At 49.8% G+C, this 20,707-nt stretch overlaps 2 protein-coding genes across 2 annotated transcripts in view; one reads left to right on the forward strand and one right to left on the reverse strand.

The window, feature by feature from the left end:
- obsl1a (obscurin like cytoskeletal adaptor 1a) overlaps positions 1-8,208 on the forward strand; it is an 80,822-nt gene extending 72,614 nt beyond the window's left edge. Inside the window, 5 exon segments of the mRNA XM_080199289.1 lie at positions 230-334; positions 1,566-1,832; positions 3,889-3,990; positions 3,993-4,157; positions 8,201-8,208. Coding sequence (XP_080055415.1) covers positions 230-334; positions 1,566-1,832; positions 3,889-3,990; positions 3,993-4,157; positions 8,201-8,208 — 647 coding nt within the window.
- An 11,024-nt stretch (positions 8,209-19,232) lies between these two features.
- znf142 (zinc finger protein 142) overlaps positions 19,233-20,707 on the reverse strand; it is a 32,644-nt gene continuing 31,169 nt past the window's right edge. Inside the window, exon 9 of the mRNA XM_080199586.1 lies at positions 19,233-20,484. Coding sequence (XP_080055712.1) covers positions 19,982-20,484 — 503 coding nt within the window. The 3' untranslated portion in view covers positions 19,233-19,981. The remainder of the gene's footprint in view (positions 20,485-20,707) is intronic.

The following is a 20,707-nucleotide window of genomic DNA, read 5'->3' on the forward strand; positions in this document are numbered from 1 at the left end:
ATAGATTTATGTTTATGCTTCTGAGGGAAGAACTGGGAACAGAATTGCGTTTGGTTTTGATTTCCTTCAATGTGCTGCCTGACCCTCGTCTCCAGCTCCCCCTCCTCTCCATCCCCCGCACCCCTGCAGTTTACAATGAATCCTGGCCTAGTTTGGTTTAGTGTCTTGCATGAAGCGTCAAGAATGTTGTGCGATGAAAAGCCAGTTTTGTTACGTCTGGTTTTTCTAGGAACCAAACATTTCCTGCTGATCTACAGGGTGAAGGCAGAGGACGCCGGCGAGATTCGGTTCACAGCCAAGAATGTGGAATCTGTGGCCCGCCTGGATGTAAACGGTATTCTATTCTCACTCTGCTATTTCCCGATATTATCAGTGACGGGAGCTGCTGTAAAGTTGCTCAGGGACAGCGCACGGGAAGGTTGTGGGTTAAAGAGAACCGTTCACTCTAACTGGGCGGACACTCCCAGTGCGGCACTGAGGGAGTGCGGTACTGTCAGGGGTGCTGTCTTTCCAGTAAGACTTTTAACTGGGGATCCCTCTGCTGGATGGCAATGTGGCACGATTTCGATAAAGCCATGATGTGGAGATGCCGGTGTTGGACTGGGTTAAGCACAGTCTCACAACACCAGGTTAAAGTCCAACAAGTTTATTTGGTATCACGAGCTTTCGGAGCACCGCTCCTTCATCAGGTGGTGAGGACGTCAGATCATCAGGACTCACCTGGTGGCCGCTGTCCCTTGACTATCTGGAAGGTAGAATCACAGAATCCCTGCAGTGCAAAAGGAGGCCATTCTGCCCATTGAGCCTCTACCGACCACAATCCCTATCCCCGTAACTCCTCACCTTTACCCTGGTAATCCCTCTAACCTACACATTCTGGGACACTAAGGGGCAATTTAGCTTGGCCAATCCACCTAACACATATATCTTTTGGACTGTGGGAGGAAACCGGAGCACCCGGAGGAAACCCACACAGACACGGGGAGAATGTGCAAACTCCACACAGACATTGATCCAAGCTGGGAATCGAACCTGGGTCTCTGGTGCTGTGAGGCAGCAGTGTTAACCACTGTGTCACCTTGTCATGAGCAACAGGTGTAAGCCCCCGACAGCGAGGGAGAGAGAGCAAGAGAGAGAGAGAGGGAAAGAGCGAGAGAGAGGGAGAGAGCGAGAGAGAGAGAGGGAGAGAGCAAGAGAGAGAGAGAGAGGGAGGGAGAGAGAGGGAGAGACAGAGAGAGAGGGAGAGAGCGAGAGAGGGAGAGAGCGAGAGAGGGAGAGAGTGAGAGAGGGAGAGAGTGAGAGAGAGAGAGAGAGAGGGAGGGAAAGAGAGAGGGAGAGAGTGAGAGAGAGAGGGAGAGAGCAAGAGAGTCAGAGAGGGAGGGAGAGAGAGGGAGAGAGAGAGCGAGAGGGAGAGAGCGAGAGAGAGAGAGGGAGAGAGCGAGAGAGAGAGAGAGTGAGAGAGAGAGAGAGAGAGTGAAAGAGAGAGAGAGAGAGAGAAAGAGCAGGGAATCTCCTGAGGTTGATGTGTTCCTCTGATGTTCCGCACATATCTTCTTCTCCCCCAGAGCTGCCAATCAAGATTGTGAAGCCTTTACGGGACAAGACAGCACTGGAGAAACACAAGGTGATCCTGGAGTGTAAGGTCTCCAATCCACGGGCCAGGGTGCGCTGGTTCCGGGGTGAAGGGGAGCTCCATTCCACGGACAAGTACGAGATCTGCAGCGAGGACTGTTACCGCCAACTGGTCATCCATGATGTCAACTTCGAGGATGAGGACACCTACACTTGTGACGCCTTCGATGACAGCTCGTCCGCCAGGGTCCTAGTCGAAGGTACGTCAGACAGTCAGGGGTCCCGATGTCCCCTGGGGCCAGGCCCGTCGGGGTGGGGGGGGGGGGGGCGGTGGTGTCAGGAAACGGTTCCTGAGGAAATCCGGAACCTTCTCCCTCAGGTGCACCATTGAGGCTGGAGTCTCGCTGAGAACTTCAAGCTGAGATTGATGGATATTTACTGGGAAGGGGATTAAGGTTTGTGGATTAGCTGGAGTTAAAATACAAATCAGCCATTGCCTGATTGAATGGGCAAGGAGGGGCTGGAGGGGCTGAATGGTCTCCTCCTGTTCCACATGTACAATGGGAAGGAAGTATCAACAACAGAGAGAGAGAGGGAGAAATAGCGAGTGAGAGAGAGAGAGATGAGCGGGTTAGGTGGATTGGCCAGGCTAAATTGTCCCTCAGTGTCAGGGGGTCTCACTAGGATAAAATGTGTGGGGATGACCTGGAGGAGGGAACCGAGTGTAGGGTGTCGAAATTTGCTGATGACACCAAGATTGGGGGAACGGCAGATTGTGCGGAGGGTGTGGAGAGTCTGCAGAAGGATCTAGATAGGCTGGGCGAATGGGCCAGGAACTGGCAAATGGAATTTAATGTTGGCAAGTGCGAGGTGGTCCACTTTGGTAGGAATAATGGTAGGAAGGACTATTACTTACGTGGCGAAAAACTGCAGCAGGCGACGGTGCAGAGGGACCTCGGGGTCCTTGTGCATGAGTCGCAAAAACCCAGCCTGCAGGTGCAGCAGGTGGTCAGGAAGGCGAATGGGATGCTGGCCTTCATAGCGAGGGGGATTGAATATAAAAGTAGGGAGGTCTTGCTGCAGCTGTATAGGGCATTGGTGAGGCCGCAGCTGGAGTACTGTGTGCAGTTTTGGTTGCCGCACTTACGCAAGGATATTTTGGCCTTGGAGGGAGTGCAGAGGAGGTTTACTAGGCTGATACCGGAGTTGAGGGGGTTGAGCTATGAGGAGAGGCTGAATAAACTAGGCTTGTACTTGTTAGAGTTTAGAAGAATGAGGGGAGATCTCATTGAGACGTATAAGATGATGAATGGGATGGATAGGATAGAGGTGGAGAGACTCTTCCCGCTCAAAATAGACAGTAGGACTAGGGGGCACAGCCTCAAGATAATGGGGGAGCAGTTTAGAACGGAGTTGAGGAGGAACTTCTTCACTCAAAGGGTGGTGAATCTCTGGAATTCTCTGCCCGTTGAAGTGGTGGAGGCTGCCTCGCTAAATATATTTAAGACGCGGGTTGATGGGTTTTTGATAAGAGAGGGGATTAAGGGTTATGGGGAGAGGGCAGGAAAGTGGAACTGAGCCACGACAGATCAGCCATGATCTTATTGAATGGCAGGGCAGGCTCGAAGGGCTGGATGGCCTACTCCTGCTCCTATTTCTTATGTTCGTATGTTATGGGGTTAGGGTCTGGGTGGTTAGTGCAGATTCGATGGGCCAAATGGCCTCCTTCTGCACTGTAGGGATTCTATGAAGCAAGAGAGAGAGAGAAAAATAGAAAGAAAAATGGTGAGATACAAAGAGAGAGAGAAAGAGAAACTGGAATTCCACCACCCCACTCGCCACGGAATCGGAGCGAGCGAGCGGCGGAGAACGGAAAGGTCTTGTCCTCAGGCAGGAATTTCCAGTCTTGTTCAAGTGAGGCTGTAAAATCCCACCCAGAGAATCAGACCCGGAAAGGGAAATAGGGAGATCCAGGAATGGAGAGAGAGATTGAAATGGAGAGAGAAATAGAGAGAGAGAGATATAGAGAGAGAGAGAATGATAAAGAGAGGTAGAGAGAGAAATAGAGAGAGAGATAGAGAGAGAGAAAGATAAAGAGAGGTAGAGAGAGAAATAGAGAGAGAGAGAGCTAGAGAGAGAGAAATAGAGAGAGAGAAAAATAGGGAGAGAGAGAGGTAGAGAGGGAGAAATAGAGAGAGACAGTGTGAGAGAGAGAGAGAGAAATAAAGGAGTGACAGGAAGAGAATGGAAGAACAGGGATACGGAGGAAGAGCTTGGTTCCATTGGAGTGAGAAATTCTCTGACATGTTGTTCCAGAGCAGGCCATTCTGATGGTGAAGGATCTGGAGGATGTGGAGGTGACGGCTCCTCAGGGCATCCAGCTGGAGTGTGAGGTGTCAGTTCCTGTGATCAGACCCCCCAGTGGAGTCTCAATGGACAACTCCTCCAGCACGGGAAGGGAGTCCTCATGGAGAACAAGGGCACAATCCAGAGGCTGATCCTCAGCAGAACCTCCCCCAGCATGAGTGGGGTGGTGAAGTTCATGGCAGGAAAGGCACGCACCAGCGCCCAGCTCACGGTCAAAGGTAAAGCTTCACAGAACAATACAGCGTCACACGGGCAAGAATGTCCATGTATAGAACACCAGAAACAGATGCCGAGGTCCTTCAGAGGAGATAACCAAACAAAATGTTCTTGCTCATTGTAATGTGTTAAAACAGCAAGGAGAAGCTGAGAGAGTTAGGGAGAGAATTCCAGAACTGAGGACATAGTAAGTGGAGGCCTGGCCACCTATAGTACAGTGATGCACATTGGTAAAGCACTGTATAGATACCTCCCTGACAGAGGGGGACTGAGAGACACCAGTCAGTGTTCAGATATCTCCCTGAGAGAGAGGGGATTGAGAGATACCAGTCAATGTACAGATATCTCCCTGACAGGGAGGACTGAGAGATACCAGTCAGTGTACAGATATCTCCCTGAGAGAGAGGGGATTGAGAGACACCAGTCAGTGTACAGATATCTCCCTGACAAGGAGGACTGAGAGATACCAGTCAGTGTACGGATATCTCCCTGACAGAGGTAGGACTGAGAGATACCAGTCAGTGTACAGATATCTCTCTGAGAGAGAGGGGACTGAGAGACACCAGTCAGTGTACAGATATCTCCCTGAGAGAGAGGGGGTTGAGAGATACCAGTCAGTGTACAGATATCTCTCTGAGAGAGAGGGGATTGAGAGATACCAGTCAGTGTACAGATATCTCCCTGAGAGAGAGGGGATTGAGAGATACCAGTCAGTGTACAGATATCTCTCTGAGAGAGAGGGGATTGAGAGACACCAGTCAGTGTACAGATATCTCCCTGAGAGAGAGAGAGAGAGGGGACTGAGAGACACCAGTCAGTGTACAGATATCTCCCTGAGAGAGAGAGAGGGGACTGAGAGACACCAGTCAGTGTACAGATATCTCCCTGACAGAGGGAGGACTGAGAGATACCAGTCAGTGTACAGATATCTCCCTGAGAGAGAGGGGACTGAGAGATACCAGTCAGTGTACAGATATCTCCCTGAGAGAGAGGGGACTGAGAGATACCAGTCAGTGTACAGATATCCCTCTGAGAGAGAGGGGACTGAGAGATACCAGTCAGTGTACAGATATCTCCCTGAGAGAGAGGGGACTGAGAGATACCAGTCAGTGTACAGATATCTCTCTGAGAGAGAGGGGACTGAGAGATACCAGTCAGTGTACAGATATCTCCCTGAGAGAGAGGGGATTGAGAGATACCAGTCAGTGTACAGATATCTCTCTGAGAGAGAGGGGACTGAGAGATACCAGTCAGTGTACAGATATCTCTCTGAGAAGATTGAGAGACACCAGTCAGTGTGCAGATGTCTCCCTTAGAGGGAGACCAATCAGGATACAGATATCTCCCTGAGAGAATGAATAGACTGATCTGCAATAGTTAATATAAAAGGTGTAAGTTACTGATAATTATGGATCTTTCAGGTGAATTAAGTTTATTACTGGGTGTGTTTAACTCCATATTATGACTGGTTTGGGTATTCCTGCAATGCCCAAGTGCTCCCACAGGGTGTCAGCAGTGAGCTTTGAATGTCCTCACTGAAATTCTAGCTGAATTCAGAGCAGTAAATTGGCCTGAAGTAGTTCCTGTTTATGTTCACTGTGTAATTCCGAGCTGCCTGACAGTGTTTTATAGCAAAGTCTCTCTGCCAGTGCAGTGAGGCCTCGATAGCCCTCTCTCTGTAAGAGTGAACATGTTCAGTGATCCTCCTTTCTATCACTGGCTGTTATCCCTGTACCATCTAGCTCTGATTGCTTTCTCTAAACATCTACACAACTATTTACATGATGTTTGGCCCATCTGGTCTATCCCAGCCTTTATGTCCCTCCTACTTTCACTCACCCTATTAATAAATCTTTTTATTCCCCCCCCCCCACCCCTGTTTGTCAAGTTTCCTTTTAACGTATCGCTGCTCCTCACCTCCGTCACTCCTTGGCGTCGAATATTTTTATTCATTCACGGGATGTGGGTGTCGCTGGCCAGGGCAACAGTTGTTGCCCATCCCTTGAGAATTGCCCCTTAAGGAGGTGGTGGTGAGCTGCCTTCTTGAGCCGCTGCAGGCCATGTAATGTAGGTACACCCACAGTGCTGTTAGGGAAGGAGTTCCAGGATTTTGACCCAGCGACGGTGAAGGAACGGCCGATATATTTCCAAGTCAGGATGGTGAGTGACTCGGAGGGGAACCTCCAGGTGGCGGTGTTCCCTGGTGCCTGCTGCCCTTATCCTTCGAGATGGTCGAGGTTCGAGGTTTGGAAGGAGCCTTGGTGAGTTGCTGCAGTGCATCCTGTAGATGGTGCACATAGAACATTACAGCACAGTACAGGCCCTTCGGCCCTCAATGTTGTGCCGAGCTATGTCCAATCCCAAGATCAAGCTTTCCCACGGCCTATAATTCTGGAGTGCTCCGTGTGCCTATCCAATAACTGTTTGAAAGTTCCTAAAGTGTCCAACTCCACTATCACAGCAGGCAGTCTATTCCACACCCCCAACAACTCCGTGCCTTCTGTGTCACTTACTGGTGAGCACCTCATAGCTGATGATCCACAGCATGGCTGCCACTGCATCAGTGATAGAGGAAGGAAGTGCTGACGGTGATGGATGAGATGCTATCAAGTGGGCTGCTTTGCCATGGATGGAGTTGAGCTTCTTGAGTTTTGTTGAACTGCAGCCATCCATCACACTCCTGACTTGTGCTTTGCAGATGGTGGACAGGCTTTGGTGAGTTACTCACTGCAGGATTCCCAGCCTCTGACCTGCTCTGGTAGCCACAATATTTATATGGCTGGGTCCAGTTCAGTTTCTAGTCAATGGTAACTCCCCCAAGATGTCCAATCAGTCCGCCTTGTTGGCCAACAAGAGGCATACACACTGTGGGTCGTACGAGGCCTGCTCTTGGATGTTGCTTCGAGAGTTGTCTAGTGCTTCACGTTATTAGTGTACGCTTAAACTGGACCAACTGACGGGCGACACGACAGCTCAGTGACTATCACTGTTTGCTGTGCAGTTACAGGGACCCGGGTCGGACCTCTGACTTGGGTCGGTGTCTGTGGGAGTTTGCACATTCTCCCCGTGCTTGCGTGGGTTTTCTCCGGGTGCTCCGGTTTCCTCCCACACCCCAAAAACGTGCTTTTAAGCTGATTGGTGTTAACAAATTGTCTCTAAATTAGACCCTCCCTTAATCTGGCGCACATATAATTCTCTAAATTTGCATCCCTTTATTGTGGAGTCCAAGAGGCGTAGACAAAAGGCGTAGGTAGGAGAAGGATTGGAATGAGGCACTCACTGAGTGTTAAAATGGGTGGCATGGGCTCGTTGGGCTGAAGGGCCTGTTTCCTATGCTGTGCTGTTCTTTGTTTGTTGATAGTGAGATTCAGTGATGATAAGGCCACAGAATGTCGAAGGGGCAATGGTTAGATTCTCTGCTCCTGGTGATGGTCATTGCCTGGCATCGTGTCGTGTGAATGTTACTTGCCACACAAATACTAGGCGATGACTGTCACCGACAAGAGAGAATCTAACCATTTCCCCATTCGATGGCCTTACCCTAACTGAATCAGCCCAAGCCTGGGATATTGTCCAGATCTTGTTGCATTTGGACACGAACTGCCTCAGTATCTGAGGAGCGGTGAATGGTGCTGAACATTGTGCAGTCATCGGCGAACATCCCCATTTCTGACCTTATGACACAAGGAGGGTTATTGATGAAGCAGCTGAAGAGGATTTGTTCTTGAACACACACCCCCTGCAGCAACGTCCTGGGACTGAGATGATTGAACCTGACCATCTTCCTTGGACGTGACCCCAGTCGATTTTCCCCCAGATTCTATTTTCTCAGACGTCAGTTTTGCCAGTGTGGTTTGATGCCACACCCAATCACACCCAAGTCCCCACTCTCTGGGTAAAGAGGTTTCTCCTGAATTATCTGCTGTATTTATGAGTGCCTATCTGATATTAATGGTACAATAGACTGATTCCCTAGACAAGCTGAAATATATCTTCTATATTTATCGATCAGAACCTTGTTGATTCCTATTTGTTTTGTTTCCAGCCGATTAGCACCCAGTGGATCAGATTTCCCTTTCACCTGGGCAATTGAACATACAGACTCACGCACTCCAGCGACGGCTCCTCACCGGACCCTGAAGACAGTCGTGTTTTGCCACCCGACACTCGGGGACCTCTCGACCCACTGTCACCCTTCGCTCGGGAACAGGCGACATCGCTGCAAGGACTCCCCGAGTCAGCTGCCTCCCCCCACCCCCTCTCCCCCCAACAACCCCCCCCCCAACCCCCTCTCCCCCCAAAAACGCCCCCCCACCCACCCCCCTCCCCCCAGCTGACACAGATTAGAGCTGATGTGTTTCGGGGGTTATCAAATCTCCTGGACTTTCCAGGAATTCACCTCCAAGGTGTGGCTACAAAACCGAACCCGGGAGTAATATCACAACCACATTATTATTTTTTAATAAACTAATATTTAAATTCTCTTGGGAAATGTGTAATGAGATATGAAAATATTGGAGCTGGGGATTACTAGGTTCCCAATACTCGTGAGAAGTTAGACACATGTTGAGTGGCTGTTGGGTAGAGGGAGTGTGTGAGTGATGTGGTTGGCAGCGTTAGGTTTAGTGGGTTGGCAACCCCTGGGTTTATTAGGCACCTGTCTGGTTCAATCCCAGTCTCCTCTCCCTCTATACCAAGTTAGCTGATTTTTGTCTTGGGGGGGGATTGGGGGTGGTGGCTCCAAGATTGACCTCAAGAACTCCTGGGTTGCTGCTCAGAATAGTAACCTCCAGCATGCCAGCCCCTGATCCCTAGCCAACGGTCCGTTTGCCCAGAGGAACGCGTGCACGCAACCAGGGGACACTTGGCAGTGAAGCACTCCAAGTTCAATAGACACACACTGCTTGGCCATCTGACCGCCAGCCCAGAGTGGACCAGTACCTTCAGGGTGAATCCCCCACCCGCTCCTTAATCATCGCCACTCACTGCCAATGCTCAGCATTCACAAACCTGCTCCTCTTGGGCTGCACAGCCTGGATCCTGGAACTCTACTGACCAACTGCCCTTCCTTCCACTCTGCAGAGTCTGGGCACTAATCCCTACCAACCCCCCCACCCCCCCCCACCCCCCACCTCCCCTCCCCGCCCCCCACCTCCCCTCCCCCCCCCCCACACCTCCCCTCCCCTCCCCCCCCCCCCTCCACCTCCCCTCCCCTCCCCTCCCCCCCTCCCCCCCCACCTCCCCTCCCCTCCCCTCCCCTCCCCCCCCACCTCCCCTCCCCTCCCCTCCCCTCCCCCCCCCCCTCCCCTCCCTCCCTCCCCCCCCCACCCCACCTCCCTCTTCCACATCTGTGATGGAGTCCCCAGTCATTACCCATTTCTGTCGCCCCCCCCGCTGTGACCCACATCCACACCATTCTTGTCTCTCGACTCTACAATTCCAATGCTGCCCTGGACAACCTTCCACTCTCTGTAAATATCAGCTCATTCAGCTGCTGTCCTGAGCCCAAACACACATCAAGTCATGTCCATCCTTCACACCAATTTCCAAAATATTCCCTCTATTGAGTATCGTAGCCCAGGTCAAACCCCTCAGAATTTGAACTCCTCCTCCAAAGTCTTTGTCCGAACCAGCATCCTTTGCTAAATTTCAATATTCCGACCCCCCCCCCCCCCCCCCCGGTTTAGTCACTGCCAGCTCTCTATTCTGGACTGACCCACCTCTCTGATTCACCTCGGCCCTGGAGACTGTACCTTCAGTTGTTGGGGGAAGCTCCACTCAGTAAATTCCCTTCCTCTCCTCCAAGGCAGATTGTCCAGCCTCAAACCCACCTCACTGACCAAGTAATTGGTCATCTCCCTCAATCTTCTGCTCCGTCTTATCACCCACCCACCCACCCACCCAAGCTCCTTTGGGTCATTTATTTCGGTAACAATAGTAGCTGCGATTTCACAAAAGATCTACAAAACGTTGTGACTGTAGCCCAATCCATCACGCAAACCTCCCATCTATTGACTCTGTTTACACTTCCCACTGCCTTGGCAAAGCAGCCAGCATAATTAAGGACCCCACACACCCCGGACATTCTCGCTTCCACCCTCTTCCATCGGGAAGATATAAAAGTCTGAGGTCACGTACCGACCGACTCAAAAACAGCTTCTTCCCTGCTGCTGTCAGACTTTTGAATGATGTGGAGTTGTCAGTGTTGGACTGGGAAAAGCGCAATAAGAAGTCTCACACCAGGTTAAAGTCCACCTGATGAAGAAGCAGTGCTCCAAAAGCTCGTGCTACCAAAGAAACCCATGAGACTTTGACTTGGTGTTGTGAGACTAGTTACTGTGACTTCTGAATGGACTTCCTTGCATTAAATTGATCTTTCTCTACACCCTAGCTATGACTGTAACACTACATTCTGGACCCTCTTGTTTTCTTCTCTATGAACAGTATGTTTGGCTTTATAGTGTGCAAGAAACAATACTTTTCACTGTATGTCAATACATGTGACGATAATAAATCAAATCAAAATATGTACACAATCTGCTGACAATACTTCCTGGCAGTCATGTTTACACTTTTCTAACACTGAATAAAGAAATATCAGGATCCTGCCCAACAATTCTTACACACCCCACCATCACTCTCACATGCTCCATTATCTCATACTCAACCCCCCCACCATCACTCTCTCATGCACACACCCCACAATCTCACATTCACACCCCCACTGTCACTCTCACATCACACACACACACACACACACCCCACCATCACTCTCACACACACCCCCAACAATCACACACACACACAGCCCAGCATCACTTTCTCACACTTTCACCCCCACAATCAGATACACACACCCCACACATCAGTTGGCAGTGTGAGTTGGCCAGTGTTTTGTCACGCTGGGTCTTTCTGAGCTCCCTTGATTCCAATCAGAAACACAATTGCTTTATGATGTTATTATTTCCTGTAATAAAAAGTCGCACCAGATGGCACTGTGTGTTTTACTTCCGCCTTCGATCTTGGACTGAGTAGAATTAGACCATTCAGCACCATCAGGACTGGTCTTCTGCTTCAACACCATTCCCTGCCACCACGGCCCCCCCGTCCCCCGATTCCTTTCAGTCAGTTTGTGGGTTCGAATCCTGCTTCAGGGACCTGAGCACAAAATCTAGTTCCTGCCTCCTGCACGGTGCTGAGGGAGTGCGGCACTGTCAGAGACTTCATCGTCTTTCGGTGAGATGCCAACACCAGATCCCTGCCTGCCTGCTCAGGCGGATATAACCGATCCCGTGGCGTTCCTTTGAAGAGCAGCAGAGTTCCCCCCCCCGCGCCGGGTCTCCTGGTCAATGTTTATCCTCACAACACCAGGTTAAAGTCCAACAGGTTTATTTGGTGACACGAGCAACCAGCTTTCGGAGCGCTGCTCCTTCGTCAAGTGGGAGTTCTGTTCACAAACAGGGCATACATAGACACAAACTCAATCTACAAGATAATGGGCTTTAACCTGGTGTTGTGAGACTTCTCACTGTGCTTACCCCACCGGCATCTCCACATCATCAATACTTATCCCACAGCTGACATCGCTAACAGAGATCATTTGGTTGTTTTCACACTGCTGATCATGGGATAAAGAACATGGAACAGGCCCTTCGGCCCACTAAGTCTGTGCTGACACAGATGCACCGCCCCCCCCACCCCCAATCTAATATTTTCTTGCCTCTACGTGGTCCATATTCCTCTATTCCCTGCCTACATCCAGATGTCTCTTGAACTTCCACCACCTCCTCCAGCGTTCCAGGCATTCACCACCCTCTGTGAGAAAAACCTGCCTCTTACCTCTCTTATAAACTTTCCCCCCTCTCACTCCCAACCTATGCTAGTGACTGACACATGACAGGATTTAAAATAGTTTGGCAGGGGGTGGGAACCAAAGCAAAGGTGAATTAACTGAAGGGGAACTAGAGAGTAGGGCCAGTAAGACTCAGAGAACGAGCAAGCAGGGTGGGCTTGTGAATCAAAGTGGGTCTGGTGGACAGAAGTGCATTTAACATAGGACACTACAACACAAACAGGCCCTTCGGCCCACAAGTTGCGCCGATCACATCTATACCTACCCAGGCCTATCTATAACTCCCTATCCCATTAAATCCCATGTACTCATCCAGAAATCTTTTAAAAGACCCCAGCAAGTTCGCCTCTACCACCACCGACGGCAGCCGATTCCACTCACTCACCATCCTCCGAGTGAAAAACTTACCCCCGACATCTCCTCTGTTACATCTTCTCTCATTTGTTTCAATGCGAGAACTGTAACAGGTAAGGCAGATGAACTGAGAGTTTGGATTAATACTAGGAACTATGATATTGTTGCTATTACAAAGACTTGGTTAAGGGAAGGACAGGATTGGCAGCTTAAGATTCCAGATACTGATGTTGCAGGCGAGATAGAGGGGGATGTAAAAAGGGTGGGGGAGTTGCACTGCTGGTTGAGGAGAATATCGCAGCTGTACTGCAGGAGGACTCCTCAGAGGGCTCGTACAGTGAGGCAATATGGGTAGAGCTCAGGAAGGGTGTAGTCACAATGTTGGGTGTTTACTATAGGCCGCCCAACAGCCAGTGGGAGATAGAGGAACAGATATGTAGGCAGATTTTGGCAAGATGTAAAAGTAACAGAGTTGTTGTGGTGGAAAATTTTAACTTCCCCTATACTGACTGGGACTCACTTAGTGCTAGGGGTATGGACAGGTCAGAGTTTGTAAGGACCATCCAGGAGGGTTTCTTGAAACCGTACGTAGATAGTATAACTAGTGAGGGGCCATACTGGTATGTGGAATGAGCCCAGCCAGGTGGTTGATGTTTCAGGAGGGAAGCAGTTCAGGAACAGTGACCACAATTCAGTAAGCTTTAAGGTACTGATGGATAAAGGAAAGTGTAATCCTCAAGTTAAGGTGTTAAATTGGGGGAAGGCTAATTACAACAATATTAGGCAGGCAGGAACTGAAGGGGGCAGATGTTTGAGGGCAAATCAACATCTGGCACGAGGGAAGCCTTCAAGTGTAAGTTGATAGGAATTCAGGACCAGAACGTTCCTGTAAAGATGAAGGATAAGTATGGCAAGTTTTGGGAATCTTGGATAACAAGAGATATTGTGAGCCTAGTCAAGGAGAAAAAGGAAGCATTTGTCGAGGCTAGGAGGCTGGGAACACTCGAAGGAAGTGTGGAATTACAAGGAAAGTAGAAAGAAACTTAAGCAAGGAGTAAGGAGGGCTAAAAGGGATCACAAAAAAATCATTGGCCAACAGGATTAAGAGAAATCCCAAGGCTTTTTATACATATATAAACACCAAGAGGGTAGCCAGGGAGAGGGTTGGCCCACTCATGGGCAGGGGAGGGAATCTATGCATGGAGCCAGAGGAAATGGGTGAGGTACACTGGGGAGACCATGCAGATGCTACAACAACAGATGAATAAACACCACTGGACAATCACCAGGCAAGACTGTTCTCTTCCTGTTGGGGAACACTTCAACGGCAATCACTGGCATTCGGCCTCTGATCTTCAGGTAAGCGTTCTCCAAGGCGGCCTTCATGACAATGCAGAGTCGCTGAGCAGAGACTGATAGCCAAGTTCTGCACACATGAGGACGGCTTCAACCAGGGTCTTAAGTTCATGTCACACTGTCTGTAACCCTCATGACATGCCTGGAGTTGCAAAATCTCACTCACTGTCCTGTCTGGAGACAATACACATCTCTAACCCTTTAAGACTTGATTAGCTGTAAACTCTCACATTCCAATCATTATTCTGTAAATTGAGTCTGTGTCTTTATATGCCCTGTTTGTGAACAGAACTCCCACTGACCTGACAAAGGAGCAGCGCTCCGAAAGCTAGTGGCGTTTGCTACCAAATAAACCTGTTGGACTTTAACCTGGTATTGTGAGACTTCTTACTGTGTTTACCCCAGTCCAACACTGTGGGCAGTACAGTAGCACAGTGGTTAGCACTGCTGCTACACAGCTCCAGGGTCCTGGGTTTGATCCCCGGCTCAGGTCACTGTCAGTGTGCAGTTTGCACATTGTCCTCATGTCTGCGTGGGTTTCCTCCGGGTACTCTGGTTTCCTCCCACAGTCCAAAGATGTGCAGGTTAGGTTGATTGGCCAAGCTAAGAAATTGCCCCTTAGTGTCCAGGGATGCGTAGGTTAGAGGGATTAGTGGGTATAATATGTAGGGATATGGGGGTAGGGCCTGGGTGGGATTGTGGTTGGTGCAGACTTGATGGGACGAAGGGCCTCTTTCTGCACTGTAGGGTTCTATGATTCATGAACACTGGCATCTCTACATCACGACTATAAGGGAGATCCCAGAGGATTGGAGAATAGCCAATGTTGTTCCTTTGTATTAGAAAGGTAGGAAGAATAATCCGGGTAATTACAGGCCGTTGAGCCTTACATCAGTGGTAGGGAAATTATTGGAGAGGATTCGAGACGGGATTTATTCCCACTTGGAAATAAGTGGACATATTAGTGAGAGACAACATAGTTTTGTGAAGGGGAGGTCACGTCTCATTAACTTGATCAAGCTTTTTGAGGAAGTGACCAAGATGATTAAAGATAGGGCAGTGGATGTTGTCTACATGGACTTCAGTAAGGTCTTTGACACAATCCCTCATTGCAGACTGGAGCAGAAGTCACACGGGATCAGAGGTGAGCCAACAAGGTGGATATAGAACTGGCTTGGTCAAAGAAGACAGAGGGTAGAAGTGGAAGGGTGTGTCTCCGAGTGGAGGGCTGTGACAAATAGCGTTCCTCAGGGATCAGTGTTGGGACCTTTGCTGTTTGTAGTAGGTATAAATAATCAAGATGAAAATATAACTGGTTTGATTAGTAAGTTTGGGAATGACACAAAGGTATGATTCTAAAACAATCCAAGGTTGTTCAATCTTTCTTCAGAGTCCATACTCTCCAAACCAGGCAACATCCAGGTGAATCTCTTCTACACCCTTTCCAACACATCACTGGAATCTTGCTATGCGCAAATTCATCGCTGCATTTCGACACTTCAACTGTGTCTACACTTCAGAATGAAAACTTACTTTGTTAGTGCTTTGGGATATCCTGAGATCGTGAGAGGCAAGTTTGTTTTCTGACAGGCAGCCTCAGACTTACGGGCGTCCTGTTAAACTCAAAACCAGCCACGCCCTTCCAGCACACTGCAAATCATCGGATCAAAGCTCAGTTCTCACGGGTCCATCTGTCCCTTCGTCTTTTTAATAGGACTCAGGATCACATTTAGCACAAAAAATGCTTTTTTATCCTCGGGTTCTGTACATTCAAGCTGAACATATACATTTGATTAGCACATAGTCATTGAGTAATATATTAATATTTCTAATCAGGAGTGCAGTTTGAGAAATATCATCTCCTCCACCTTAAATACTTTCCACAGTCCTGCGGATCGGGCAATGTTGTCACAGTAACCACCTCTCGTGTTCCACTCTGCCTCCCCAGCTCAATTCTCTCCAGTCCTGTTCAGGTGTGCTGGGTCCATCAGCAGCGAGATCCCCCCCCACCCCGATTAGGGGACATTCTAGGGAGGAGGCAAGGCTGCTTTAAAGGTCTATGAAGCTGCTCTCTGCCTGTTCTCAGGGCCACAAGGTATCACAGCGCTGGATGAGACAGTGCCTGGTTCACCTGGGTCGCTGGCTAATACACATTGCACCCCCCCACCCATAAACAATGAAGTGGTCCTTCACTGATCGGAGTTGGTGAAACGTGTGGGACAACCGCACTGTTTGTTTACACAGCAGTGTGCTTGCCCAGCACAGAGCAGCCAGGGACGCATTCACCTAATTCAGCCACACTCTCCAAAACCTGCTTCACAATATCTGCTCCGAGCTTTGCCTTTTGTCTATCCCTCCTCTCTGGGTTCTTGCTAATTTGCCTTAGCTTGATGATATAAAAAAAAATCTCTGCCCCTTTCCCTCAATTTTTATCTCCCCTCCTGTCTGTTACAGGCAACAATTACCCGAGGTGATGGGGTGGGGACACCATGAAGTGAGTATGGAGTTCATGAGAAGAGACAGCTCAGTGGTTCACCCTTGGGGTTGATACATGGGGTTTGTCCAGTAGGGTAAGGAACAACAGACTGCAGCTGGCCCAGCTTAACCGCTTAGAGCAATCTTGGGGTCCAATACTGACATCTCTGAACAGTACTGACATTGGGAATGGAGTTTGGACCCTGGGCTCGTCACCTCACTGGGTGGATCTAACTGACTGTGTCAAAAGCTGGGCAGACAGGCCTCCAGGCTACACAAGACCATCCCTGACTCAGCACTCATTGGCAGTCACAAAGAAGGGGGACAGGGAGGCCTGTGAGAGCTGCTCAAAGACATGGCAGACTGGCACCCAATGGGGAGCGTACCTGTGCAGGTGCAGAGGCCAGGTGAGCACTTCCACATGATGACCCTCGAGGGAACATTTACCAAGCATGGCACGGGGAATCTAACCTGGTTCCTTCCACCCCAGCAACCCCCCCCCCTCCCCCCATACCTTTTAGCTTTGACAAAGGATCATCTGGACTCGAAACGTCAGCTCTTTTCTCTCCTTAGAGGCTGCCAGACCTGCTGAGACTTTCCAGTATTTTCTCCTTTAGTTGTCAGGTGTATCTAGTGAGTGGCACTCTCATCTCACACTCAGAAGATTCAAGTCCCCATGACAGTGAATTGTGCCCCATAACTAAGTCTGTCACTTACACTGCATTACTGGAGGAGTGCAGCATTGTCAGAGGTGCCACCTTTCTGATGAGTCATTAAATTAAATCCCCATCTGGCCCCCTCTGGGTGGATGTATAAGATCCTGCAACAGGAACCAAGTTTATCCCTTAATCAACATCATTAAAACAAACCGTATCTGGTCATTATCACATTGCTGTTTTGGAACTGGCTGCTCACATCCTACATGATGAGGAGATGGCGGAGTTATCCTATATTACAGCAGTGACTACACTTCAAAGTTACTTCACTGGCTATCAAGCACTGAGGGAACTCCCAAGGTCATGGACAGAAGTCTTTTGACACACAGCAGAAGGGAGAGACACTCAAATCCGAGAGACAGATCAGATCCCAAGTCTTGGCAATGTTTAACCCCATCTCTCACTGTTCTATTTGTCTTACCTCCTCTACCCCGGGAATCAGGCTGTGTTAAGTCTCTGCTCTGAACACGTAGATGAAGCACGCACAGACTTATCCTCCCAATCAGAGCTGCAACAAAGAGGCTAGCTAACCTCCTCCAACCACTCGGCATTCTGCATTCGCTCTTGCTCCAGTGCCAGAGAGGGGGATGGAGAGATTTGGGAGTGGGGGGTGGTGGTCAGTGTCAAAGTGACAGCACTCACAAAGAAACAGGTCCCTCTGTCCCCATGATAAAAAGCAGGGGAATGGGTCCAAGGCCAAGCTGGGAATATTCTCCGGGAACAGACAGTTAAGGGGGAGAAGTGTTCAAAATGATGGGGGGGGGTTTCTAATGGGAGAAATAAGAAAAGTAACAAGGAGAATGTTTACTGCTAAAGGTCCATTACCAGAAGGATGTGGAGGCTTTGGAGAGGGTACAGAAAAGATTTACCAGGATGTTGCCTGGTATGGAGGGCATTAGCTATGAGGAAAGGTTGGAGAAACTTAAGTTTGGTCTCACTGGAGAACTGGAGGTTAAGGGACGACCAGATAGAGGTTTACATAAGTGGCATGGACAGAATGGATAGTCAGATGCTCTTGCCTTGGGTAGAAAAGTCAAGTACTCAGCGACATAGGTTTAAGGTACATGGGGAAAAGTTTAGAGAGGTGGTGAATGTTTGGAACGCACTGCCCGGGGAGGTGGTGAGAACAGGTACGATTGCGTCATTTAAGGGGCAACTAGACAAATACATGAATAGGATGGGAATGGAAGGATACAGACTCCGTAAGTGTGTACGCTTTTAGTTCAGGCAGGCATCGTGATCGGCGCAGGCTTGGAGGGCTGAAGGGCCTGTTCCTGTGCTGTACTGTTCTTTGTATTACCAGAAAAAGGTTCAAAATGATTGGCAGATGAAACAGGAGGTGGATGAGATCACTGATGCTGAGAATATTGCAGGAGCATGAGACCGGGATTTGGATAGTGGCCTGCAGTTGATGGTGGAAGGAGATTCCATGGTGACTCTCAAAAGGGAACTGGATAAATACTTAAAGGGTAAAACATTCCCAAGCTCTGGGGAAAGAACTCGCGGAGCAGGATTGATGGGATAGCTCTTTCAAAGGGCCAGTACGGTCCTGTTGGGCTGACTAGCCTCCAGCTGTGCTATAAGAAACCAGAGGTTGTCTCTCCACACGCTCCCACGTTTGGGAATTTATCTTGGGATTCCCAGCATGGGTTGTACACACTGTCTCTGTCTCCTGCTCCATTCTGAGAGAGACAGAACAGTCTCTGAGCAGCTACAGGAGACGTGAAGATGATTGACTGACACAAAAAACTCTCGTGGGCTCAACTATTCTGGCACCAAGCCAAAGAAGCCCAGGTTTGAATGTACTGAGCTGGTTCGTCAGTGTATGCAGGGAATTGGGATGTTAACTGGCCTCACTGGGGGATGGAGTCTACAATGGACCAACAGCCCTGGTCGCCATTACCTGGCTGTCATTGGTGGAGGAAGGGGGTGGAGAACAGTGGAACTGCTCAATTACAATGCCCTCCATTGTCTAATATCCTGTCAATACCCAGTAACAGGGCTCATACACAAAGGGCACATACTTGGGGCCCAGTGCTGATGGACTGCACCCTGGTAATGGTGAGAACCTTTAAGACTGGCCTGCAGCTGTGACAACAAAGACCAACATAAAGACTGTGTTCGGGACCTGGCTCAACCTGCTCTCTGTCCCCAGCGACACTCAGCAAACACAGAACAGTTTCCCCTGGCTTCGATTCTCAGGGTCATTCTGGCTGTTGCTCTGTATTGCATATGCATTGTGATAAAAAGAGGGAGGGCAGAATTCCTGCTGCCAGGACCTCCCTCCCCCCCACCTCCCCCCCCCTCCCCTCCCCCTGTGGAGCTGGGTAACAAAAATTCCCCAGTGCGAAGTCCATTCCAAAGTGGCTCTTCAATTTCCATACATTCTACACCGAGGGTTCGTTAACCGCCCGACTCCAGCATCACGTCTCGTGGACACGTCATCGTCAACCTTCCATTACGCCGCGAGGCTGATGGCGTGAAACCAATATTGTTTAGTTAGTTAATCGTGTCCTTCAGTGGAAGTTCAGTTGATTAACAGATTTCTCAGTCGCCGCTCAAGAAGTAAATGCAGCCAGTGAGGTCGATTATCACATCTCTTTACCATGCGCTGTCAGCCATCTCACTCTATGGTAACCCCGCATCCTCCTCCTTGCCTTCCAGAATCTTCTGTGGAGACTGCAGCACTGCAGCAACCCGGCCCCACATGCTGCGGTGATGCTGTGATCGGTTATGTTTGTCCAGTTTGCGTCCTTCTCTTCACCTCACTTCTCTACTTCAAGGCACCAGCCCTTTTCCACAGGGGACTGGGGTTTCTCTCCTCAGCCACAGTGACAGTCTTGATAGACATAACGCAACAGTGGGTCGGACTGAGTTTAAAAATGGCAAATCCTTGGTCCGCTTTGTTTGGGTTCTTGCATCAATATGAGGCAGGTTGTACACACGCACACACGCCTGCTGATTTACACAGCGAAACACCCAGGCCACATTGGACCAGCCCCACTCTCAGTTGCCGGCAGCCTCCTGAAGATGAAGGCTTTCCCGTTACCTGCCTGTCCAACCTTTCCGTTGACTAGGAGCTGGCGTTCAGGCTGAGCAGCTGCTTGTCGTTGGCATCGGCCGAGCCGGGGGGGTGGTCAGGCTGCGGCTCCCCGTCTCTGCTGTCCCGCAGGCAAAGGGCATGGCTCACCTGCACCTTGCCCACCCCCTCGCCTGGGTCGCCCACCGCTTTCAGCGGGTGGTGCCGCTGGATGTGCTTGACCACCTGGAACTTCTGCTTGGCCTTGTAGCTGCAGTGACGGCAGAAGAAGGGGTGCTCGTTGGTGTGGGTGAGATAGTGGTGGCGCAGGCCAGCCTGCCAGCGGAAACCACGGCAGCACACGCTGCAGACGTACGGCTTCGCCTCGCTATGCTTCTTCAGGTGAGTCTTCAGGAGGAAGCGAGTCTTGAAACCCTTCCCACACTGCTCACAGATAAAGCTGCGAGTTTCCTTGTGCCGGGTCTCCTTGTGGGTCCTCAGTGCATCCGCACGGTTGGTGCAGTAATCACACTCATCGCACTGGTAGGGTTTGGCACCTGTGAACGAGAATGCTGCGATTAACTGAGCACAGGGAGGAGCTTATCCAGCCCAATACCATTAACCAGGCTCCCGAACCCAGGACTGAACCTTTAACTGAGCTAACATTAATCAAACACCCTAATCAGGTCACCGCCATCAATCAACATTTAACTAGAGACATTCCCAGCCAACCAGACTAATAGCATTAACCAGACATACTAACTAATCACTGCTACATTT

This window comes from Carcharhinus amblyrhynchos, chromosome 11 (assembly GCF_965287045.1).
Source record: "Carcharhinus amblyrhynchos chromosome 11, sCarAmb.v2.hapA, whole genome shotgun sequence".
NCBI classification, from domain to species: domain Eukaryota; kingdom Metazoa; phylum Chordata; class Chondrichthyes; order Carcharhiniformes; family Carcharhinidae; genus Carcharhinus; species Carcharhinus amblyrhynchos.